Here is a 25,530-nt window from a genome sequence, read left to right on the forward strand (position 1 = left end):
GGAGGGCGAGCAGGGGAGAGTTTGGTTGAGGGACCCGGTAAGGACCGAGGAGGTGAAGCAGATGATCTATGATGTAACGATATTAGCATTGTCTTTTGTCACTCGCTGCTTTATCTTAGCATTTTGGTCTGTACCAAGTTTTGGAAAAGACACAGTATCACTCAGGTTTAAGTTAAAAGAATTTTCATCCTCTTCTCTGGAAGTAACTGTGAGCTGCTCACCGCTGGAAGTCACTTGGAGCATCTGAAGTCCTTGTTCCGTTTCTAAAGCAAATATCTGTGCTTGTAGCTCATTAATTTCTTGATAGCTCCGACAGCGCTCACAGATAGAATTCCCTTGGATTCTTCCCTCCGACATGTTGCTGGCTCATCAGATGATTTATTAAAAAATTTTAAAAATGGTTTAAAAGTCTTTTAGGAAGTCAAAAATAGACACATTATCCAGTGTTGGAGGAGGTAAACTGATTAAAAAGCAAAGTAACGAAGGAAACAGCAGGAGCAAGCAAGGACAGCGTCTGCACTCTTCAGAAGCAGCAACAGATGATCAGACATCATCTGGTGCCAGGCAGGGTCAAAGTCAAAGAAGTCTGCCTGAGGCCTTCACAATCTGTTCTGCAGACCCTCAAACATGAAAAAAAAAGTCCATGAAACTGCTGCTTCAACCAATCAGATTTTGAGTTGGTTATATTATATATATTTTATATAATTGAGATATATATATTGAGATTATATATATTGAATATAATTAGAGATATAGATAGATATATAGATATATAATTAGAGATAGATATAGATATAATAACCAATATAATACATTCAAGTTTTAATAACCAATATGTATCAATGTATGTTTTGCATTTTTATTTCATTATTTTTTATGAATTTCTTTACAATCAAACAACTTCTTGCAGCTTTGTAGTTTTAGATTGTGTTTTTGCAATGTTTAATTTAATTGGAAATTATAATTAAGTACAATTAACAATAACTTGCATATCACATTTCAAAAATATTATTACAATGTGCTTTACACAATTACAATCATGGTCTACAAAAATTGCAGCTACCCCTGTCCCTGTGTCTGCTCCGGGCACTCGCACTTCTACTTCTTGCGGTCCACTTTGCTCATCATGGCCTTGACGTCGATGGGAGCAGCAGCAGCGGCGGCCTTGGCCTTGTCCGCCTCCTCCTGCTGCCAGAGAATTATGGGATGAATTCCAGGGTTTCGGTTCTGGGCGTTCTGCTCCAGCTGCGCTGGGCTGTGGAGGCACAAGCAAACACACACACTGTCATGAGTACCTGCTCCATATCAGCTGATCTGTGATTTTCAGATTCTACAGTGTGGTGATCATACTCCCAGATGGGGTCAAGAGACAGATTTATCTATTGATTAAATTGTATTTGACCATGAAATATCCAAAAGGTAAATTCACAGATGTTGAACCTGAGCTTTTCTATTCTATTTCTATTCTATTCTAATTCTGCATTTGACCAACATTCATTTGAGCTGCCCCCATATGTATATGTTATATATGTATACATATGCATATGTTACATATGTATACATATGTGTATGTTACAACAGGGCCTCCTCCCTCTCAGGTGATGTTCCTCACCTGAAGTTGTGTGCCTCTGGGCTCAGGGCTTTCTTCTGGATGTCCTTGTACGTGGGAGACTTGAGGTACCGGAAGAACGTGTCCTGCACAAACAAGACATACACACACACAAACACACACAGTTAAGGCTGTAGAAAGCTGCATATGAAATTTGTCTCACAAAATATTCAGATTTCAAAGGCCAACTATGTAGTTTATAAGGTGGAGGGTTCGCTATTTTCTTGTCTCCATGGAGATGTTATTTCTTTCCATGGAATCTCTGCCTTGAATTAATTCAATAATATGTATTTTATAGCTCAAAAATAACTTGAAAAACAGGAATTGTTACTATCTGTCTTGCTTAGATCTGACAATTAACTTGTCTCCATTGTTATTACCAAATTTATTCCATCCTGTGAAATAATCAAGGCAAAGCAGTAACATCTAGCAGTATCACTAGAAAAGTTATACTCATATTTAGGGCTGTGAGAAAAGGTACAGAACACTGGAACCCCCAAAAATCTTTGCTTGTTTATTTTACAGTGTCTATATGGCGTGCATAATGACTGTAGTTTGTTTATGTGGGAGTTTTTTAACCTCTCATGGTGCACTTCAAGCTTCTTGCATATGTATTCCAGTGTAGTTTGTGCTACAAATGGAAAACTTTAATTCCATTTATCAACTTGACACAACATGAAATATTTGTGTTAGGAACAGTAACATCTTAGGTAGGTAGCAAAGTAGATAAATATAAATAATAGGTGTAATTTTAGGTTGTTTAATACATTCTTCTAACCCGGCTCATGCCAGACTGATATGAGCAACACTCGGAAATTAGTTCTACACATGATCAATGTGCAATCAGTCTGAAAGTGATCAGAAAATGTGAAAATCATGACAGTTATTTAAAGTGTCACAACAGTGGAATACACCAAAAAAAAAAAAAAAAAAATCATCCAATCCAGATGAGAGAAAAGCACAGGCATCTTCTCTGTCCACAGATGCACAAAGCGTTTCCCTCTGCAGGTCTTACTGTACTGACACCAAAATAAACTCAAGTGGGTTCCACAGCAACCTCATGAACCTCAAACGTGATTGGTCCACCAGCCTGATTAACCTTACATTGGAATTATCTCAACGGGAGTCTCCAAACTCATAAGACTTAGCAAACTCATGAGAATAAGTGTGGAAAGTTTGCTTTTTTCAGCAATTCATGCGTTTCAGCTTCCTATTATAAGCAACATTATGGCTATAGTCTAACAAACTACTACTTAATAAAACCAAATCATACTTTATGTTGTTTCAGAAATGAATCTGTGCTTTTTCTGTTCATTATATAAATCTGACATTTACTGATTCATCGCTAATTATAACTGCTGAAAAATGTATATATCTTGGTTTATGGCTTGACCCTCACTCATTCAGCACTCAGCACATTCATACAAACTTTATCAGTCCGTTAATTGTTTTAGCTTTTCTGTCAGGAAAAAGATGATCTCACAACTAATTCTTCATAGATTACTACGATATCATTTATCAAAATACTACAACTTCTATCCTCCAACCACTCAACGTTATCTAGAACAGTCTTTGCAGATTCATCCTGTGCTGTCTGGTTCAGTATTTACAAAACCTGTGTCATTGTTTTGATAATTTTGTTGAATTTTGTTGTTCATCTTGTTGTATTTTGTGACTATATTTGAACTCTGTCTTAGTTTTTTGTTCAAATTTGATTTATTATGTGTCTAACAGTCAAGAGTGAGTGTGTGTGTGTGTGTGTGTGTGTGTGTGTGAGTGTGTGTGTGTGTGTGTGTGTGGTTGTGTTGATTTTATTGTTTTGATGTTTATTTGAATGTATATATCCTACTGTCTGCCCTACTCTATCTGTCTTTTGTTGTCAAACATTTTGGGTACAGACCTAATCAATACTAAAGTAAAGCATGATTAAGAGTCCAGGCTGTTAATCAGGGTCTGTCCACACTGGTTCACCTTCTTCATGAGCAGGAACACATGTGTCTGTGCTGCCTCCAGGACGTAGCGGTGTGGATGGTCCAGGCCCTTCACTGTCAGCCCCATGGTTCTCCCATCAATGTTGATCCAGCGAGGGGCGCCAGGGGCCAGGAAAGTCCTACGTACCAAACACATTAGCCACATGAGTAAATGCACAAGTGTAATACAACTTTCACTACTAGTACTTACAATTACTCCAAGTATCACTTCTTGTCCCATTACAAGTACCACAAAGTGCTGCTAATATTTATACTGTATGTACCAGAAGTACCAGCCCAAAGTACCACCACAAGTAACACAGTAACTACTCCAAGAACTACCACTGAAATGATCTGATATTTCCAGTATCTAGTACTAGTATACCTAGTAAGTCCTGGACTTAATTTAAAGTGCTACCATTTTTTCTTTGTAAACCTGCAATTAACTTAGAGTTAGACAAAATTTATTGTTCCACAAGGGAAAGGGAAACTTAATTTTAAGGTGTGTCATGTAACTTTTCTGGTGGAGGTATGTGAGCTTCAAGTCTGGAGATGTTTTTACGTTGCCTGGAAGGTTCCACTGTAAATCCTTAAACATTACTTTTATTGTATTGCTAAATTAAAGCTGCATTCTTACAGTGTGTACATCACTCCACAGACCTGACCTGTAACTTGGCCTTGGCATCACCTCCTTGTCTCCATGGAGATAGAGAACTTTAATACCAGACTGTGGGACATTATTTAAAACGCAATAATGTATGTATGGAGAGAAACTGGTGGTGGACTCATACACATTACATCTTTAAAGCCACACCACGCAACATTTAAGATGATCCTGAACTGCACCTGACTTACATTAATAGTGTGTTCACACTTGTTCCTCTGGTCTAGGGATGCACTGATACCATCGACTGTATACAAAAGTGGACTATGCATTCCACTCTAGTCCAATGAAGCTCATTGGTGCTTGCAGTTAATGGCCAGTTTGGAGCCAGGTTCTATATTATGAATAGGACTATTCTGATGGACAAAATAGCAAAAAACAAAACAACCTCCCCCCGGGGAAGACCCAGGACACACTGGAGGGACTATGTCTCTGGGCTGACCTGGGAACACCCCAGGAAATCTGAAGGAAATCTAGGAATCTCTGCTTTGACTGCAGCCCCGTGACCGGGCCCCAGATAAGTGGAAGAAAATGGATGGATAGATGGAAAACAAAACACCAGGATCAAGTAGGGCGGGTTAATGTGAACATTTTAAGACCAAAATGAAGAGGTTCACTGCAGCAGGTACAGAGAGAGGAGCCACAATATTCCAATGTAAGTCAATGGGAGCTGGAAGAGCAGCTAGCACTTTAGCTATGTCCATTTATATATACAGTCTGTGACTGATACCTGTACAAGTGTATGGCAGATTATTGCAAAAAAAAAAAAAAAAAAAAAGATCAAGTTAGCTTGATTGGGTATCAGTTCCATGATATCAGTTCTGCCTTCAGTTCTGGCTGAACCTTTATGTTGGATGTAAAAAGACTAGTTACTGGCAAATATTGGTCTAGAACATTTCATGTTGATAAACTTTTATTCATACAAAGATGTTCAGTTCATTTCTGGATGACAATCACAACTGGATCCATTTTATAGTATGTTAACTGTGTTTAGTTGGAAATAAAATGCCTTTCTCAGTTCCTATTAGTGGAGATGTTAAGGACCAAAATAGTTCACTTTTATGGTACAAGTATGAAACTTTGTCAGATCACTAACACCTCCAGGACTAAATATTTCTGGATATGGTACCAAGTCTAATTTAACACTAGAGCTGAGAACTGCACCTGTCACAAAATGGATTATATAAAAATGAAGCTGTGATAAAAATACTGCACAATCCCTTTCTTATAGTCTAAGCCATATTTATCATATTTATTGGGTTTTTGATAACAAAAAACATTTAACCATCTTTAATGATCTTTAATGATGAGGCAACACGGAAAGAGGCTATGGCCAAAAACCTGCAAAGAGTGAGACAAGTCCTAAGAAGCAGCTCAATGGCAAGAACAAGGCACAGGCAATCAACAGCTACTCCCTGCCAGTGATCAGATCCTTGCAGGAATCATGCACTGGCCAAATGAGGAGATACAGACCACAGATGTTCAGACACAAAAGCTCCTGACCATGCATAGAGGGTTCCATCCCAAACCCTGAGACTGTACGTGAGAGGGATGAGGTGCTCAGAGAATGTCTCAGACAGTGGGGTCCAGAGGAAGAGGTGCTGGAGGGACCATCATGACAGGACAAGCCCACAATATAGTATTAAATCTTTCTGTCATCATGGAGACCAAAAAACAAGTTACGGGTCAAACCTGTGGAAAGGTGACCCTGTATTTTTGAGCTATAAAACCACCTGTAATTGAATACATGTGTATTGTCAAGCAATGACATAACCATAGAAACAAGCAGATGGCCACAAATGTTGGTCCTAGGGATGTTAATAATCTGGCAAAGTTTCATGCTTGTACCATAAAAGTGAACAATTGGGCACTTTTTTGGTCCTTAACAGCTCCACTAGATTGGTTAATATCAGGTACTGAATAGATAATAAAAGTCAAAGTATCAATATCAGTGTCGGAAGTGAAATAAATAGATCTGTGCATCCATAATTTGGACCTGGTTTGAGCCTAGTTTGAGTACCAATGTAGACTTGGTTTGGTCTAGTCCTGGTTTAGTCCTTGTATAGTCCAGGTTTAGTTTCAGATCTAGTCCTAGTTTAGAACCAGTTTGGACTGTAAAATGTCAACACACCCTTATTATAAGCCAAGCCTCAGGTTTTCTTATGATACAACAGTAGTGGCAGTAGCTTCCACAGTATATGGGACAGAAAAGCAAAATATCAGCAGTATGAGTAGTATCAGTAGTATCAGCAGTATGAGTAGTATCAGTAGTATCAGCAGTATGAGTAGTAGTAGGAGTATGAGGAGAGGAGACTACATGGGTTGGTGCTATGTTCTGGTGCAGTGTTTGAGAACTCACTTGAAAATGGTCTCTGCCTTGGCCGACATGGAAGAAGCTGTGCCCCACTTGAGCTCCTCAGCTGCCTCCCAAAAGGCCAGGTTCTCCCCTGCACACACACACACACACACACACACACACACACGCACACACACACACACACACACACACACACACACACAGACACGCATGCACACACACACAGCTCAGCTCAGAGCATGTCCTGCACCACCTACTGTGAGGAACCACATGAGGAACTATCTGAGGAACCATGTGAGGAACTATGTGAGGAACTATGTGAGGAACTATGTGAGGAACCATGTGAGGAACTATGTGAGGAACTATCTGAGGAACCATGTGAGGAACTATGTGAGGAACTATGTGAGGAACCATGTGAGGAACCATGTGAGGAACTATGTGAGGAACTATGTGAGGAACCATGTGAGGAACCATGTGAGGAACTATGTGAGGAACTATGTGAGGAACTATGTGAGGAACCATGTGAGGAACCATGTGAGGAACTATGTGAGGAACATGTGAGGAACATGTGAGAACTATGTATGTGAGGAACCATGTGAGGAACTATGTGAGGAACCATGTGAGGAACCATGTGAGGAACTATGTGAGGAACCATGTGAGGAACTATGTGAGGAACTATGTGAGGAACCATGTGAGGAACTATGTGAGGAACTATGTGAAGAACCTACCACTGAACTCTTTCTTGAGGAAGATCTTAAAGTCATCACGTCCTCTCAGGTCCACCAGCAGCTCGTACAGGCTGAAGGACCAGCGTTCCACACGCATCTTAGTGGGAAGCTCCACACTGAAAATACAGCCCGTTTATAGAACATTAGAACACTATTTAGAACTGCACTGGTGCTTTCTGTATGTTACCTGTTACTAATAAACTAGATGTTCAAAAAAAGTGTATGTAGCCTGTGCTACAGTTTTTTTTAAGGTAATCACGACTAAACCTGGGTTGCCAGAGCCTTAACCCGCAGGTAGAGATTCTCTCCCTGAGTTGCAGAGGCTGCACTAGCACTGACTCACGATTGGCAGCGGGTGCCGGGGTTTAGGTAGAGAACATTCAGTAGATCAGATTAGATCAGGTTTAAACCAACAGGATTTCACAACTGAAACTGACAACCCAAATGAGAGGCTCATTATACTGAGAAATATACATTCCATAAATGTAATGTATTATATAACCTGATAGAAGCTCTTTGTTGTTTGTTTCCTTCCATCTGTGATCTCATCTGGTACCAGCTACATGTGATGTGATGTGGTCCTGTCAGTGCTGGAGTGTGGTACCAGCACTCATCATACACCAGGGTTACAGTGATCTAACCTGTCAGACCATTTTGTCTTTTGTACATTTTCACTGACAAATAAAGCAATCATGTCAGGTTAACAGTTTGTTCTCTGCTGTTGTAACATTAGTGAGCAGAGAGGACTGACCATACAGACTCTGTGGTCTGACCTGCGCGTGTTGAGTGTCCAGTAGCTGTCGTTGTCCGTTTGCCAGGGGTTACTGGGCAGGCACGGGGCCAGGAATGGGTCATGGTTCTTGTAGGTGGTCACATATTTCACCAGTCTGGAAAAACACAACCACAGCGTCACTAGACAAGATCATTTTATTATTTAGGCTCAGGTGAAAGGTCACTGCATATAGATGAAGAGAGCGTGTGGACATGTATTCACGGGGCTCTGGCTAGTGCATTGTCATAGAAATAAGTTCTCTGATCAGTTGATAGATGCTCACGTGGCTCATAGTGGAGTGAATGATGTGCAGTGTGTGAACAAGCTGTGAACAGAACTAAATCTAGTGCTCTCTGAGGTTGGTCCAGAGAGCGGAGCAACATGTGTGAAAACTCACAGTAGTCACAAGTTTTACTCAAGTAAAGAGTACTCTTACTCAATAAAAATGTTACTCAGGTAGGAGTATGATATATTACTCAAGTAAATGTAGTGGAGTACTTCCCACCTCTGTATTAATCACAAACCAGGTCTACACATTTGCATTTTGCCTGAATGAATCCTTAGTGACTTACGCTCCCAGGGACACGCTGGACTTGACCCTGGACCTCATGATGGTCTGCTGGTAGAAGATGTTCTACAGGAGAGGAGAGAGGAGAGAGGGTCAGTGTCAGTCAGTGTGGAGATGTCACAGAATGATTTGAATGGATGTACTTACCATACGTCTGTACTGGTCAAAGGTGATTTTCTGTGGACACAAAGTCACAAGTCAACTACATAAAGACTTACAGTTCAACAGCAATATCTCAGCCACAAACATTTTAAAGGCCCTGTACATGGCATCAAATTATAAAGCATTTGTTTTAAAAAAATATAATCAGGAGGTGTGTATAGCATGCTAGTTGTCACAGCAATACGTCACTCTCTTCTCTGAAAGTTGTGAAAAACTCATCCTGATGAATAATTGGGATGGTTAGAATGTACAAGGTGAATGAGGTAAACATTTGGATGAAGCACTGCACACTGTTTAATAATGCACTCTTCTGGGTATATTTACTAAGCATCTGTGACGTGCTAAATGCATTGGATACATTAAAAAGGCAGACGCAGCGCTGAGTTTGCTCCTGGGACTAAATGAATATGAAAAATGGGGCGTTTTGGGTAAAATGTGGAAAAAGGAGGAGAAAATGGAGATGCAGTGATTTAGCAGGCACTGTCAATTTATCAAGACAATGGGAGCAAAACCTGTGTGTACGTTTTCTACGTTGGAAAGAAATTTCCAGTTTCTGCAACAACAGTGCATTAGAAGTGATGTCAGTATGTAAAAGTGATTTTACATTAATTCACAAAATGAAAATATCCTAATAATTACCCTGTTTTGAAGACAGACGTGGTGTAATAAAAAGACCTAAACCTGTGATACTTTGGTCCTGTTCCACTAAAGAGGCGAGTGTCCCTGTCCACCACACTCACTCCACGCAGTGTACGGGAGGAGGTGCGGTTAGTGCATCTTTTCTCCCGCTAATTCATGTCCAGTATATATTGTGTCCCAGACAAGGCATTTTCCACAGCTCTGTAGGTTACAGTAAACATTTAGTCTGGGCTTCCAAGCACGTCTCGCCATACTGCCACTCCGACAGACCCCCACATCGACCCCCATTCTGACACCTTTTGATGTCGCCGTTCCGACACCGATGAAACCAGGACGAAACCAGAACAGAACCAGGACTAAACCAGGACTAATCTTGGACATGAGAGACAGAGAGGGAGAACTCCAAGACCGTGGAGCAGGGTGTCCTCAAAGCGCATTTGGGCGACTGCTGCGCTTTGCCCCGTAAGGGGAAAATGCAAGAAAAATTAAGTTTTGGTTACATTTGAACTCATAAAACAGGAGCATGTAGCCTACTGCACATCAGGCCGGAGCAGAAGCACTGAGTTCAGGCAACAGCGATAAAGGAACACGAGGAACACAGGACTCCGTCCTCCATGTGCTGGTTCGGTGGTCGAGAAAGAACAGTGCGCAATGGACTGGGTCCGAGTGGGTCCGTGCCGTCGTCTACGCACTGGATCAATGCGGCAAAAGTGAGAATGTGCTGTGGACTACAGGAGGGCTGCTCCTGTCCTCCGTGCTGGACCAGGCTGCGGCTGGACTGCGAGGTGGTTCAAAGCATCCGGACAAAAGCATGAATCCGGTTTGGTTTGTTATATGTTGTTCTGGGCGGTCCATCCACCCCGCACTTGCTCTGACCTTTTGAACACTCAGGGCGAGTGGTTCTATTGTAGACAGGAAACAGCTGACGCGCTGATGTCAGAGTGTGACCCAAACCTGTCGGACTTTGGTTGAGTTTCCATTCTCTACTTATACTGTGTATATTCAGGACGCTGTCCATGGTGCTAAATGCAGCAGATAGAAAGGCAGGTAGGTAGCATGGATAGATAGATAGATAGATAGGTACATAGATAGATAGAGAGATAGATAGATCGATCAATATAATAATATCGCATTAATATAATTCATGTTGGAAAAGAGGAATGTTTGAAAAAATACTTATATAAGGAAGACTGCTTATGCACACGGGGCAGAAACAGTGCAGTCCTTTTGTACAGATGCTAAAACTTTTCATTTACAGGAGGAAAAAGGGGCATTGTTTCTAATGATAAATCAGGTGCAACATGCCCACAAATAGTACACAGTTTGCACTTGAAATGTAGCACATGCTTAGTAAATATACCCCTAAGTCTTATACAGCGCTTTTCCACATGCTCTGTCTGTATACAGTTTTGTGCTTTCTTCATTCACTCCACAGTGAGTGGTGTTAAGCTACTGTTGTAGCCACAGCTGCCCTGGGACAAAATCACAGAAGCGAGGCTGCCAATCTGCGCCATCGGCCCCTCCCACCGCCACATTCATACGTACTATGGGGATGAAGTGTCTTGTCTTGTCACTGAGGCATCTGAAATTTCCAGCAGTCTGTCATCCAAGTCCTACCCAGGCCCAGCCCTGTGTTCATGTATATTCATCTGTGCAGCTCTCTTTTACCATCAGAACTGGGTGCCAGACTGCCCATTGTCCAATTTGAATCTGTAGAAAGTAGACTGGAGTGGACAGAGCACCTACCTCATCTGCGCTGGGGTCCAGGAGGCGCTCCGGCCCTGTGTCCATAGCACTGTGAGTGCGTCTCTGTAAGCACAAGAGCAACATGAGGGGCTGGTATAACGTGTGTCCTGCTATTGATGTGGGAAATCTCAAGTCAGATGGTTAGATATGTTTAGTCTCTTTTCGGTTGCTAAATAAACAGAAAGCATTTACTCATGTGAATTGAAATAAGCTAAATAATCTAAATGATAAATGTTCTAACAAAGTCTACGAATAATTGTGCTGCTAAAAAGTACATTTAAAAATGTGCAATTGCTATTCAGATGAATACAATTCTGTTACATTTAACCTGTGCTCTTATTTTAAAAAAGAAGTTCCATTGCAACTGTGTTACCAGAGTCTTACATCAAAAATGACTTGCTCATCGGTGTTCTTGTAATTAAGAATAAATCAGTATTACAGTTACACACATGATGTTTATGACATTTAAACTTAAATACAGATCTTACATTCAGACCCTTAAACTGGTGTGGGCCATGTGTTTCATGTGTGTAGCTCACAGTTTGTCTGTTCCTCCTGTTATGTTGTTATGTGATAATAGAAGCTTTAGGTCCCACTGACCGGAGGGCGGTTGACCACCCAGTAGGCTCGCTCCTGACAGTCCAGCACCACACGGTCAGCCTTCTTACGCTCCTTTCCCGCCCTGTACACACACACACACACACACGCACACACACACACACACACACACACACACACACACACACGTTTGACATTACATTTCGTGGAGGCTGGTCCTAATCTTAACCATAGTCACTACTTTCCTAACCTTCACTAATAAATAAACTCATAAACTTAATCTATGTGAAACCTTATCTCAGCTTTAAATGATGTTGTTGATGATTTACTTCACTGGTAACCTGATTGTTGTTCCCATGAGACAAACAGACACGGTAAAAATGGACGTAGTGGGATTAGCATCTGTTATCTCTGCTTTACGGGTGCTGTGCTAAATTTGCTCCTGGATCAAATTAATCTGTAAAATGCCACATTTTGGCCAAAGTGCACACATTTAGGCCTAGTTCTTCTCTCAGACAGAAAACACTGTGCCACCTTTGCACGTCATGTGGTGATACATTAAGTGCTCCACTGTGTTTTTAAACTCCCCATACCTTCACTAGAATCATTTGGATCATTTCAGCCTTGGAAGTACCACTCTCTACTGAACAAAAGGTCAAAAGTAGCTATTACACTACCACAACAACTAGCACTTGGAGATGTTGAATGACTAATAATAAAGGATTACTAAAGCATACACGAATAAAACAAAAAACAACTCCAAGTGTGTTTTCAAGGCTGTAACAGCATTATAACATGGCTTAAAGCTCACAAGAATCAATTTTGCATCATATAGGACCTTTAACGATTAAAAATAAACATCGACACAGCACTGTTAAAGTCTACAAAAGTGTTGTGTTCAATAAATGTGTGTGACTAAGATGTAGCATGTGCGGTTTAGGGACAGAATAAAGTGCAGTGACTTGTGACAGTGTCCTACAGATGATGATTCACATTCAAAAGAGCAGATGAAATAACTTGTATAGGCACACTCACTTGTGCTGCTCTGAGGCCTGCATCACAATGAAGTCCCACTTGTGGTTGAGCCATTTGTGCAGGTGGTTGTAGTGAGCCTGACACACAGAACACACACACACACACACACACAGACACACACACACATGCATTAGAATGGACTGGTCTGGGAAATACATCAATGTTCAAAATAAAGAAAGCAGCAAAGTTGTTTTAATCAAAGAAGTACAGAGCTCATTCTGCTTTCTGGTTGGATCACTGGCTCTTACCAAAATATAATCATGAACAACTTTTGCATAATAGTTTCTTGTAAATGTGAAAAAAATCAATGTTGAAATAGTTTGTAGTAAAATAAACATTTGATATGGGCCATGGGCTTGGCTCAAACTAGCACCAAACCAGGACAACAATGGACCATTCTGAAGCTCTAATTCTGAATCCACACAACCATAACCCGATTTTACCTGCTCATATGGCTCCAGCAGGCCCTTCTTGCGGATGTTCCTCTTGGCCAGGTAAATGGCTGCAGACACACAAACACAGTGAATATAAAGTCTCAGTATCATTGTGAGCACCAGGCTAAATATTGTGTGTATTGATACTTTGCAGTGACATCATGTGGGGGGTGCTCTACATGCAGAGAAGGTTGATAGGAGCCCTTGCATTTTTTCTTCATTTATTTCTGTTTGTCCAGCTTCTGGTAAAAGAGGACTCTCAATCTCATAAACATATAAAACATGAAAGGAAATCTGTAACCCACTTATTTTTAATCAACTCAACCATTCTGAGAAGAATCTGGACCCACAAATAAAAAAATAACAGGAAAGAAATCTAAACAATTGAATAGGAATTTTATATGAATTCCGCCTGGACTGTTTTGCCTCATTACAAGTCCCAAATCTCATGTTTAGTGAGAGCTGCTTCAGCTTTGACATGGGAACTGTCAAGACCCAGTTAGTGACTATCTTGTAACTGTAATCAGAATTTGAGGGACTTAGTTTAACATCACCCATCAGTTCACCTGCTGAAACCTGAAATTTCAACTACATCATCAGTCAGATTCAGTGAAATAAAGCTAAGACTAGACAGAACTGTGCCTACAGTTAGAGAATGTTGATGACATCAGCTGCAAAGTATCAATATCTAAGAATACTCGGGCCCAGTCAAGTCATGTTTGGAAGTACAAGACATGGACAACATTTTTAGTACCCCTTTGGTAATGAAAGAAAAATCAATTATGGTCACTGAACTAACTTGAAACTAATGAATTGTTGAATTGTTTGAATTGTTGTTCAACAAAATTATTTTTAAAAACAAACTAATGAAATTGTCCTGGACAAAAATGATGGTTCCCCTAGAAAAGCTGGTAAATACTTGAACAATAAGGACATGATAAACTTGGGTGTGTCTCTAATCTGCATCACAGGTTCTTCAAACTTGTCCTCAGTCAGTGTGTCTGTTTAAAGGGGACATGTGTCACTGTGCTGTTTGGAGACATGATGGACACAACACTGAACATGGACCAGAGAAAGAGAAGAAGAGAACTGTGTCAGGAGACTAGAAAGAAAATGACAGACAAGCAGGTTAAAGATAAAGACAATAAGACCATCTCCAAGCAGCTTGATGTTCCTGTGATTACAGTTACACATGTTCTTCACAAGTTTAAGGTCCACAGACTGAAGCCAACCTCCCAGGACGTGGCAAAAGAGGGAAATTTATGACAAATTGAAGAGATGGATCATACAAATGGAACCAAAGAGCCCAAAACAACCTCCAAACAAATTAAATGTGAACTTGAACATTTTTCAGTACATTTGTATTTATTATTGCTTTTATCAGTTTCAAGTTATTTCAGTGATGATTGAAGATTTTTTTTCCATTGCCAGCAGGAACCAACAATTTTGTCCATGTCTGTAAATACATTCTACTGTGGTAGCCAAGTTTATTTCATATATAATTTTGCATGCCAGTAGATGTAGTGTAGATGTTACAAATGCTGTTCTGTGTATAAATGAATCATTTCACATTCTGCAGTAAATATACTAAGAGGCTGATAATAATGGTTAAAACTTGGCTTCAACCTGCACATTACACTGAAGATGCATTGTGTAACTTTTTTGGTGGAGGTTACACAACTTGCTTGTCTCAATGGAGATATAGTACTACAGTATAAACATTAAACATACTTTTGGCCCTTCCACAGGATTTCCTGACCCTGCCTGACCTGTCGTCTTGTCAAACTGAGACCTTTGACTGAGACACAAAAGCCACTCAACTGCAACGGTTTGTTGCAAAAGTTGAGTGTCCCTCGGGATCAAAAATTATCTCTCTCTCTAAATTTCTTCTGTCTTTATGTATGGCATTCAACTTATCTGTCTTCATGTACATAAGATAGTGATGCCAAGCTACAGGTCAGATCTGTGGAGAGCTGACCCCACTCACAGCAAGAATGCATGATTTTCAAGGTATTTTTGTGGCATAAAACACCTGTACGTCAATAGAAAGGGGACAGAGCATCATTATTGTTGAACTTTACAGGTAAAATAAGAACATCTCCTTGGAAACAAGCAGGTGGTGCACCCTCCTGAAAAGTTACTTCTTGGTGCACCTTTAAAATGACTGATGTAAAAATGTACTCCCTCTGAAAATAGAACTTTCTGTATCAAAACAGTTAGTGTAAGTGGTGGACAAGTCTGCTCTAAATGAGTTCTAATAGTTTGTGGAGCTTTTAGGACTAATGTGTTGTACAGGTTTGTCCCTGTGGCGTCTCAGTGAAGCTCAACAGTGACCCCCTTAATTCTGGAAGTACATTTCCCATTCATTTATTCATTAGTTAATAAATGAACCTCTTAATATTCATATTTTTTTCCCTGAGCATACTTGGAAATAGGCAGGACTGTTGAGCTCCATAGACCCTTTAAAATGCTCTGTCATCAGGAGATAGTTTAGAAACATAAGTCCCACACACCGTAATCAGAGTCCTCTGCCACCCATTTCTGTGTGGGCCAGAAGTATGGAGTCTGCAGGGCAAAAGATACGAGTTATTCTTAAAGACAATTCTCCATGAAGGAAAACTACCCAAAAATGAATGTGTCTATGGGAGAGAGTACCGAGACCATTTGGATGTCTGTGGAGGGAGAGTACCTGGAAAAGAGGGTGTCTATGAGAAGGGTAGTGTGGCTGTTAATGGGGGGAGAGTACAAATAAAGTGAGGTGTCTTTGTGGCAAGAGTACCTGAGGGGTCTATGGGTGAAGAGCACCTGGAAATAAGGGTGTCTAAGGAGTTGGAAGTACCAGGAGAATGTGGGTGTCTCTGTGGTGGGGGAGTACCTGGAAAATGATGGTGCCTATTGGTGGTGAATGTAAGAGAATTTAAGTAATTTATCCTCCACGAACATCTCTCACTTTAACATTGACTCATACGAGCTACAGTAACAGGATCATCTTTCTTTGGCATACCACTGGCAAACCATTATCTAAACTGTGGCATTTTGCCATCGAACTGTCGTCTACTGGTCTTCCACTGGTCTTCGTCTCACCACAATAAAGCTCCTTCTTTGGAAGTTTGAACACTCACAACAAGGAGCTTGAACACTCACAACACTTTTCCAATTCCTGGAAAATGTGTGTCTCTGTGTGGGGAGAGTACCTGAAAAATGTAGGTGTCTGTATTTGGAGAGTAACTGAAAAATGTGGGTGTCTATTGGGCAAGAATACTGGGGAATGTGGCTGTATATGGGGGAGAGTACCCAGAGAATACACATGTATATGGGGGAGAGTACCCAGAGAACACAAATGTCTATGGGGGAGAGTACCCAGAGAACACACGTGTCTATGGGGGAGAGTACCCAGAGAACACAAATGTCTATGGGGGAGAGTACCCAGAGAACACACGTGTCTATGGGGGAGAGTACCCAGAGAACACACGTGTCTATGGGGGAGAGTACCCAGAGAACACACGTGTCTATCAGGGGAGAGTACCCAGAGAACACACATGTCTATCAGGGGAGAGTACCCAGAGAACATGACTGTCTATCAGGGGAGAGTACCTGGAAGCGGTAGAGGCTTGTGTCATTGCACAGGACCAGCTTCTTGTGGTTCTGGATGGGATAGATGTACCCATAGGCCACCAGCATGGTGCCCACCACATGTGCCTCTGAGTGGGAGTACATGGTCAGATTCAGTACAGAATAGCACAGACTGGTGTACTAATATACTAGTAGTACAGACTGGTGAATATACAGACTGGTGTACATACTAATACAGTACTGATGTATATACAGACTGGTGTACTGTATACTGTATATAGACTGGGGTATTGTACAGACTGGTGAGTAGTACAGACTGGAGTATTGTACAAATGTATTTCAAATGCACATCAGTCTGTATAATATATACACCAGTCTGTCTATAAAGCAGTGTGTACTGATGTATATACAGACTGGATCAGGAGGACAGTGCAGAGGACCCACCTTCTGTGCTGGTTTTCATCTTGTTCACAATCCAAGCCACAATGTCCTTCCCTGCACACACAGCCACAGAGTGTTAACGTTTTATATCTATATCTATATCTATATCTATATCTATATCTATATACACTACTCACAATAAGTTAGGGATATTGTTCTTTACATGAGTGCTTTTCCTATTTGGTCTGAATTTTAATGAAATAAGTAAAAGTTCCCTTTGATATTACTAAGAATGAATGAGAAGAAACACCATTTTCATTAGTTTAATATTTATTACCCCAAAATTTACACAATAAAAAGGATAGCCCCAAGTAACAAAAATGAACAATGTCAGTAGCGGGTGTTTCCACCTTTTGCCGCAATGTCAGCTTGACAGCGACGTCTCATGCTCCTCACAAGCCTCATGATGTTGTTCTGAGGCAATGTGTTCCACTCTTCCACCAGTGCTACATGCAGTTCCACCAGGTCACGTGGAGGTGGGCTACGATCATCCAGTCTCTGCTTCAGCTGGTCCCAGACGTGCTCTATGGGGTTCAGGTCAGGGGGCAGTGCTGGCCATACCATATGAGGCACTCCCACTTCCTGAAGTCGAGCTGTGACAATTCTGGCAAGATGTGGTGGAGCATTATTATCCATGAACAGAAAGCTGGGGGTGTCCTGGCGGAATTGGGGATGATGATGGGTTCAATGAAGTCTCTGAGGTAAGAACGTGCAGTGACTGAGCCATCTACAGTAACCACATCTGTTTTGCGCTGACTGGTGATGCCTGCCCAGACTGTTGCACCTCCTCCAACAAAGCGAACCCTGAGGACCATGTTGACCTCGGCGTATCGCTCACCTCACCTTCTCCAGCAACACTGACGATCATCATTTCTGTGCTAAATGACACAACACTCATCAGTGAACATTACGGTGGACCAGTGCTGCATTGTCCAGGTCACATGGTCTTGTGCCCACTACAGACATTCATGGTGGTGTCTTGGTGTCAGTGGAGTCACCTGCAACGGTCATCTGGCATTCAAACCAAAGCGGTGGAGTCAGTTTCAAATGGTTTGTCTGGAAACCCTAGTACCCCTCACATCTCAAAAATGAGCCTGCAGCTGTGTGGCAGTTGCATAACGATGTCTGAGTGCATAGGTCCTTAGGTACAGGTCATCGTTGTGGTCTGTCACTCATGAGGCTCCACTCCTGGGTCCGTCACGAACTCTGCCAGTAGTTCTGTGTCTTGATGCAAGTCTGCTGATGACACTTTGAGACACACCAAGTTCACGAGCAAAATTTGACTGCCTGCCACTGACCCTGAAGGAGCGGTATGGCTAGGTGGCGCTACTCGTCTGTTAAGTGACGTCGTGTGTTCATAGCCGTTTGAATTGTGAACTTGGAATGTCTTGACAATACCAGCTTTTTATACCTACAGAATGTTGAAATTTATGCCACATTAAAAAGGGTTTTGGATCCAATATTTAAGGCACACTGTACACAGTGAGACCATTACATGGAAAACACAAAATGAGGTTTGTCTATCACCCCAATACAATTGCCTCCCTATCCCAAAAGTTTCTGAAGTGAAACAAACACCGTATATATGACATTCAATGGCTCTCTCTCAATATCCCTAACTTATTGTGAGTAGTGTATATATATATATATATATATATATATATATATATATATATATATATATATATATATATATATATATATATATATATATATATATATATGAGCAAGTACCAATACTAGAAAAGTCCCATTCACAGGACAGAAATGAAGCTTTCCTGAATAGCTTTAGAATGACGTTGAGCTGGACCACACAGATATAAGGACACATTTAGGCAATGACATTTAGTGTTGTCACATTCTATGGTCTATATAATGCTAATGCATGAGAGCTTTTCCACACACTCAGAGTCACTTTACAATTTCATGCATTGCTCATTTATTTCATACCCAGTACTGATAAGTTACTATTGTATCCACAGCTTCCCTGGGGCAGACTCATGGAAGCAAAGCTGCCAATCTGCACCATCATTGTGATATTGGAATCCATCAGATTTCCTGTTAGTATCATGACAACAGTAATAGGAGTAGAAGAAGTGGTAGATCACTTTTAATGTATTCTTGTCAAGATAAATAGATTGCATCATGAATTGTTTGGTAAAGGAAGTCTGGGAGTCCCTGCTTAGACTGCTGCCCCCGCGATCTCGCCCCGGATAAGCGGAAGAAAATGGATGGATGGATTGTTTGGTAAAAGGTCCTAATTAAGAACAATTTTGAGACTGCAAAATATAATCTATCCATTTTACAAAATACACAATTCCTATTAGAGGTTCCTGACAGGGTCATCTCTTTTCATTCAATCAGAATATTCTGACTAATAATCATGGGAAACAACACTTGATTCTCTGTCCTGGTACTTTTTCAAAAGTCAAAAATAAACACATGCAGAGATGTGAGAGCAATACAGACGCAACCACATTACACTATCCCATTGTCATGGTGCAATATCACAAAAAGCACTGAGTGGGCAGGGCTAAAAGGTCAACTGACTCATGGTTTGAGATAAGGTGCAAACCCTTTAAAATATGATACATATGCACATATGCAGATGCACTATGTAACTTTTCCAGTGGGGGTTCTGCCAACATGGGAATGATAATGCCTGGAATGCTCCACAGTATGGTCCACAGAGCTGAGCCGTAACTTGGCCTGGTGGCATTTTGGTCTTCAGCTTCTATTTTTTGAGACAAGTTTAATGCAATAGTGTGGGACATTCCAAGAAAGAGAATATCTTTTCATGCAGTGAAAAGGGTTAAAAGATCTGAAAAACTGATTTTGCAGAATAAGTCTGCTTTAAAGGCTTGACAAAAGTCGACCAACTGGAAAATGAGAGATCATGCCGTTATATCTAATTAAAAAGTAAACTAAAATAAAAATGTGTAATTGTGGTAACTGTGTGACTCTGTTTTTAAATGTGTAATATCCTGTCTTATTTTTCTATGACTGTTCTACCTGCAGCTTCACTCTGTCACAGTGCTTATGCTTGGAGCTGCTGACCTTTGACCTTTGACAGACTTTAAGCAACGTTAATCCTATTGGTGTGTTCTGTTTTTGTCCTTCAGCTTAAAGAGTGGCCTCACTGTACAGCACAGACTGGGACGTAAACCTGCTCTGTGATGTGATTTAAGACACAGTTATGATGAATTAAGGTGAATTATGATGCACACTGACATAATGTGGAGTTTGATCTAAGATGTTTTTTTGTGATAGACTTAAACTATTTCTGTATTTTATAAAATGTTTATTATGTAAATGTCTAAACTGTTGTTTCTTGTTGTAGAGTGGGCTGAACTCACTGGGTGACCTCACTTTGGGACCTCCCATTCATTGAAGGGGTATATAGGCACCTGGGCTGGCAACCATTTTGTGTGCTGTGGTCCAAGACAAGAAAAATATCCGATGAAGGCTTTTTTTGCCGAAACGTTATTTTGTTAATAAAAAAGTATTTGGACATCGGCCAACCGAGTGTGCTATGCATTTTTTCACCCTGGTCTGGCTGCTCCTTGCATTTGCACCACTGCAAGAATCTTGGTGTGCATTTTCTGTTTCTTTTGGGCACACTGACATATCAACAGCTAAATTACAGCAAGAATTTCATGCATTTCAGTTTGTAGAGGTTTGAACTACAGGGTTAGCAGCTTTTACACAGAATAAGACCCCATGGAGACACAGGGAGGCATTTAGACACAAAGAGACATCTAGTCATATTCAATTTATTGAGGATGCCATACTGCCTTGGGCCTGGTTAGAACCTGGACGGGACACTGCTGTTAATCTATTGCAAACTGTTGTGTCCTTAGGCAAGACACTTTTGTTGATGGCATAGATTGGGAGCCTCACTTTAATCACTCCAGGGCAGAAGTAGTTTATACAGTGATTTGTTTTTTTTAAATTATTATTATTACTGTGGGGGCCCTGCAAACTTTTCAGCCCTGTGTCTTCTGTGTCTCTATGTCCCTGTGTCCCCTGCTGTAGTAGAGGAGCCCTCTCACCTGTGAGTACGTATGGGATGCTAGTGACGTTCAGTTTCTGCTCAGAACCTTTCACTCCACTCTTGGGATCCTGCATCTCCACCATCAGGGCCTCCATCTGAAATAAGTCATACATTCATACATTAAAAAACAAACACACTCATAATGAGAGAGAGTTTAGTTTAGACAGTATTCCTTTGATTGATTCACCAAAGTTTTTGTCCTTAACATTATGAAATATTGCTAATACTGATGTCCAATATCCTCTGAACTACTACTACTATTTTTTCTTCTTTTAATTCTATACTGAAAATCATTGTAAGTACTCCCTGGTAAGTGCTCTTGTATCCCCAGGAGTCCCCATATCCTTGGTTGAGAAGCCACAAATTTCATAAACATTTGAGAAATTGGGAAAACCAGGAAACATGTTTTGTATGATATGATAATATTTGCAATATGATGTATACAGTTCTAAACGTCCGTCTTAGTGAACAGTGGAATGTTTGTACTCATGAGTCTTAATCACTGTTCTGGTCCTGGTTCAGTTGTCCTCTCAGTACATAGTCTATGTGTTCTATGATTTATTTAAGTGCAGATCACAGTTTTATCTGTAAGAGGAGAGATGAGTGACTGAACACAGGGCTCTAACAAGCTTATAGAGGAATTATGGTGATCTGTGAAAGACTCTGGCCATTTCCACATAAGTAAGGAGTAACCGTGTGAACAGTAACAGTGAGTAACTCCTCTGGCCACAAATTTATGAGGACCATCTCCACATACGTATGAAGACCATCTCCACATACGTATGAAGACCATCTCCACATACGTATGAAGACCATCTCCACATACGTATGAGGACCATCTCCACATACGTATGAAGACCATCTCCACATACGTATGAGGACCATCTCCACATACGTATGAGGACCATCTCCACATACGTATGAAGGACCATCTCCACATACGTATGAAGACCATCTCCACATACGTATGAGGACCATCTCCACATACGTATGAAGACCATCTCCACATACGTATGAGGACCATCTCCACATACGTATGAAGACCATCTCCACATACGTATGAGGACCATCTCCACATACGTATGAGGACCATCTCCACATACGTATGAAGACCATCTCCACATACGTATGAGACCATCTCCACATACGTATGAAGACCATCTCCACATACGTATGAGGACCATCTCCACATACGTATGAAGACCATCTCCACATACGTATGAAGACCATCTCCACATACGTATGAAGACCATCTCCACATACGTACACGTTGTTATTTCTTTCAAGTTGCTTTAGCGAATTGTCTCCTTAGAACTGTTTGCATTCACAACATTGACTTAGATTTTCTGAGAAAATAGGATGTGGTGTAATATACTGCACACATCAACAAAGACTGACAGAAAAGTTTTTAAATGGGTAATGCTAGCTGGCCTGTGACTGTAATGCTATTTCAGGCGTGTTTTATGGTCAGATTGTGTTAAAACAAAGCACATATTTAAGTCTAACTTGAAAAACAGAGCTTCAGACAGAGCAGTGTCTACAGTTAGCGTCACACTCCTAGGGAATGTGTGAACACTGCGATCAGTAGCTGCAAAGTACCATTAGGTGGTTTTCATATTCTGAAATGTGATGATGTCACAATCCCAGTTGAAGGGCAGGACACTGGGTTCATGGATTTCAGCTTCTTTTTTATGGTGCCATTTTGAGACAGTTGACCTTTAAAAAGATCAAATATTTGTATTATTCTGTACCCCACAGAATGATTACACTGTCAGACTGGACTGGCCTTCTCTACAGAAAGGGACAGAGCAGGCTAAACTTTCTCAGATGGATGAAGTCCTTTAACATCTGCCAGAAACTCCTCCTGATGTTCTACACAATACAAGTCAACATACAAGCAGTGTTCTCCAGATAATAAACACAGGTTCAGTACTCAGAAAACCTTGATATTTAATACTTATTTGTATACTACAATGTTAATGAAGAACACTCTTTCTCTAGACAATAGAATTTGATTTTTAACATTAAATGGTTTTCTATTCCCATGTGTCCTTATATGTGTGGAATGGTCAGTGGTGCAGTAGGTTCACATTGGTCCATGTGTGTATTCTAGTCTATGTGCTCTGACACTTGTTCTGATACAGCTCAACATCACTTGAGACATTCAGAAAAGATTAATTTCTGTCCTGTGACTTTTTTTTAAGATTGATACCAACTCAAATTAGTGTCTAGTTTCAATACTAGTTTTAGTATCTGATTTTTGATACTTTTGACAAGCCTATATACTAGTAAAGCAGGTTTTGGACAAACTTATATAGCTGGACACTCACCTTCTTGAGGCAGTGGATGCGGGGCCGGTAGTGCTGGTCACGCTGGGGCCGTGCGGTGCGGATGGTCATGGCTGCTGAATGGGACTCGCTGCAAGGACAGTCACCGGTCAAAACTACAGTCCAGAGTATGAGTGCGATGGGAGCAGGAGGAGAGAGTGGTGCACAGGTGGACTCACTGCCCTGCTTTGAGAGGATTGTGAGCTCAGGATATCCACTTAACAGATGGTTCCTGTAATACTAGGAGTGGTCAGCAGAGGGCAATGTCACACCCCCTCCATTCTTCAGCAGAGAACCATGGATGCCAGATCTGGAGAATAAGAGACTCATAAATATATGATCGTTTTTTCTGATAAAGTTCCTGTATTACCCAAAATTGGCTTGTGAGCTTTTAGTCATGTTATAATGTTGTTCCTCATCAAAAACATCACTAGAGGTTAGTTCAGTAGACATTGGAAATTCCAAGGCTAATATGATCCAAATGATTCTGGTGAAGATGTTTAAAAACACAGTGGAGCACTTCCTTATAACATACACACCAGAAACAACATCAGAAATTTGAGTAATATAGGCCCTTTAACTGTCAAAAGGAAGTCATAAAAATGCAAGTGATTATATTTGGTCCATGGCCATTTGATTGTCAAAAAAAACGAACAATCATTCAACTCATTTCATTTCAAAGGAAATCAAACAAAACAATTAATACAATAAATTTAAAAATAAACACACACACATTTTAATGAAATTCTATTTCATTTTGAATGTGTGTTTTTAAATCCTTGGTGCTGAGGGGGCCTGAGGGGCACTGTCTGTTGTGCTTGCTGAGGGGTAGAGTCCAGGGAGGCCCTAACCACCGGTCTGGAACCCTGAACCGGACCACCAGGTCTCACAGGAAAACTGTATATATTTTTAAAAAGGAATTGTACTTATTTTTTATAGTCTGTCACCATATCTATATGCGTGTCCTCTGAAAAAAAGTGCAAATTAACCTAATAAACAGCAAACAGGACCATTTAGATCACAACAACAACAACAAAACTATTGCTTTAGAGTTTTATGCATTTTGCACTGTTCTTATTGGCTTCACCCCCCTACACCAATCCTTGAGAAAAGATTTATGTTTATTATTGGTACTTATGAGGAAAATGTTTGGGTACTGCTGGTCTGTGGAACTGAGTGGTGCTGTTCACAGTACTGACGGGTGCTGTTCACAGTACTGAGTGGTGCTGTTCACAGAACTGAGTGGTGCTGTTCACAGTACTGAGTGGTGCTGTCCATAGTGCTAAGACAGGCCTGACCAGACCACTGAATGCTAAAGTCCTGATTTATTTATTTTTACTTATGACTTAGTTTGGTGGGATAGTAATCAAAACTACTGTGCAATTAAGACAAGTTTTGGCCTTAGTTAACATCATGTACCTGTACATATGTCGTATCTGTGAACTGGTAGTCTAACATGTCACTGGCACTTAAAAGACAGCCTGAAGTGTCCACATATATTATTAACTTTCATATTTGCATTTTATTACATATTCCTTGTAAAGTTCTTAGGACTAGGTTGTCATATGTAATTATTACTTTGTATGTGAGATATTACTGTAGTGTTGTTTATTTGTATTTGTGCCCCAAATGATCCAAATAGGAAACTAAACGTATTTTCTAGTACAAACTAAAAGGCCTGGACCTAACTTTAACTTTTTTAATGTACTTGAGAAAATGTTCCTCAGTATTTTGTATAAGCGGCTTTTCAGATCAAAATATGTTTGCTGTGTAGTGTCAGAAGAATTATTTTTTCCAATAATCAGGAAGTGCACATTATCATGCATTACCATGCAAACCTATTAAAGTGAATTAGTTCTGTTTTTTTAAGCTTTTAAGAGTAATAAATAAGTACAGCGCCTTAAATAAAATGTGTAATCTCATATGAACTTCA

The 25,530-nt window shown here is 40.6% G+C and overlaps 1 protein-coding gene across 1 annotated transcript; it reads right to left on the bottom strand.

The window, feature by feature from the left end:
* Window positions 1-919: 919 nt before the first annotated feature.
* rgs9a (regulator of G protein signaling 9a) lies at window positions 920-25,408 on the bottom strand. The gene is made up of 18 exons (XM_020933110.2): window positions 23,777-25,408; window positions 23,601-23,688; window positions 21,269-21,365; window positions 17,220-17,270; window positions 16,797-16,903; window positions 15,716-15,767; window positions 13,212-13,270; window positions 12,769-12,845; window positions 11,776-11,857; window positions 11,176-11,238; window positions 8,776-8,805; window positions 8,633-8,694; window positions 8,062-8,175; window positions 7,289-7,404; window positions 6,603-6,690; window positions 3,581-3,719; window positions 1,613-1,695; window positions 920-1,255 (listed from the first exon to the last, which is right to left on the bottom strand). Exons 2-18 carry the CDS (start codon window positions 23,667-23,669, stop codon window positions 1,099-1,101), a joined length of 1,446 nt encoding a protein of 481 aa, XP_020788769.1. The 5' UTR covers window positions 23,670-23,688; window positions 23,777-25,408; the 3' UTR covers window positions 920-1,098.
* Window positions 25,409-25,530: the final 122 nt, after the last annotated feature.

The sequence above is a fragment of the Boleophthalmus pectinirostris genome, unplaced genomic scaffold, assembly GCF_026225935.1.
Source record: "Boleophthalmus pectinirostris isolate CB_2022bp ecotype Guang Dong unplaced genomic scaffold, ASM2622593v1 HiC_scaffold_17, whole genome shotgun sequence".
NCBI lineage: Eukaryota > Metazoa > Chordata > Actinopteri > Gobiiformes > Gobiidae > Boleophthalmus > Boleophthalmus pectinirostris.

Coding starts and splice junctions, on each gene's coding strand:
- rgs9a (XM_020933110.2), bottom strand. CDS start 23,669: ATGACCATCCGCACCGCACGGCCCCAGCGTGACCAGCACTACCGGCCC. Junction 11,858..12,768: donor CAGGCCTCAGAGCAGCACAA/GTGAGTGTGCCT, acceptor GTGTGTGTACAG/GGCGGGAAAGGAGCGTAAGA. Junction 3,720..6,602: donor AAGGCAGAGACCATTTTCAA/GTGAGTTCTCAA, acceptor TTTGGTACGTAG/GACTTTCCTGGCCCCTGGCG.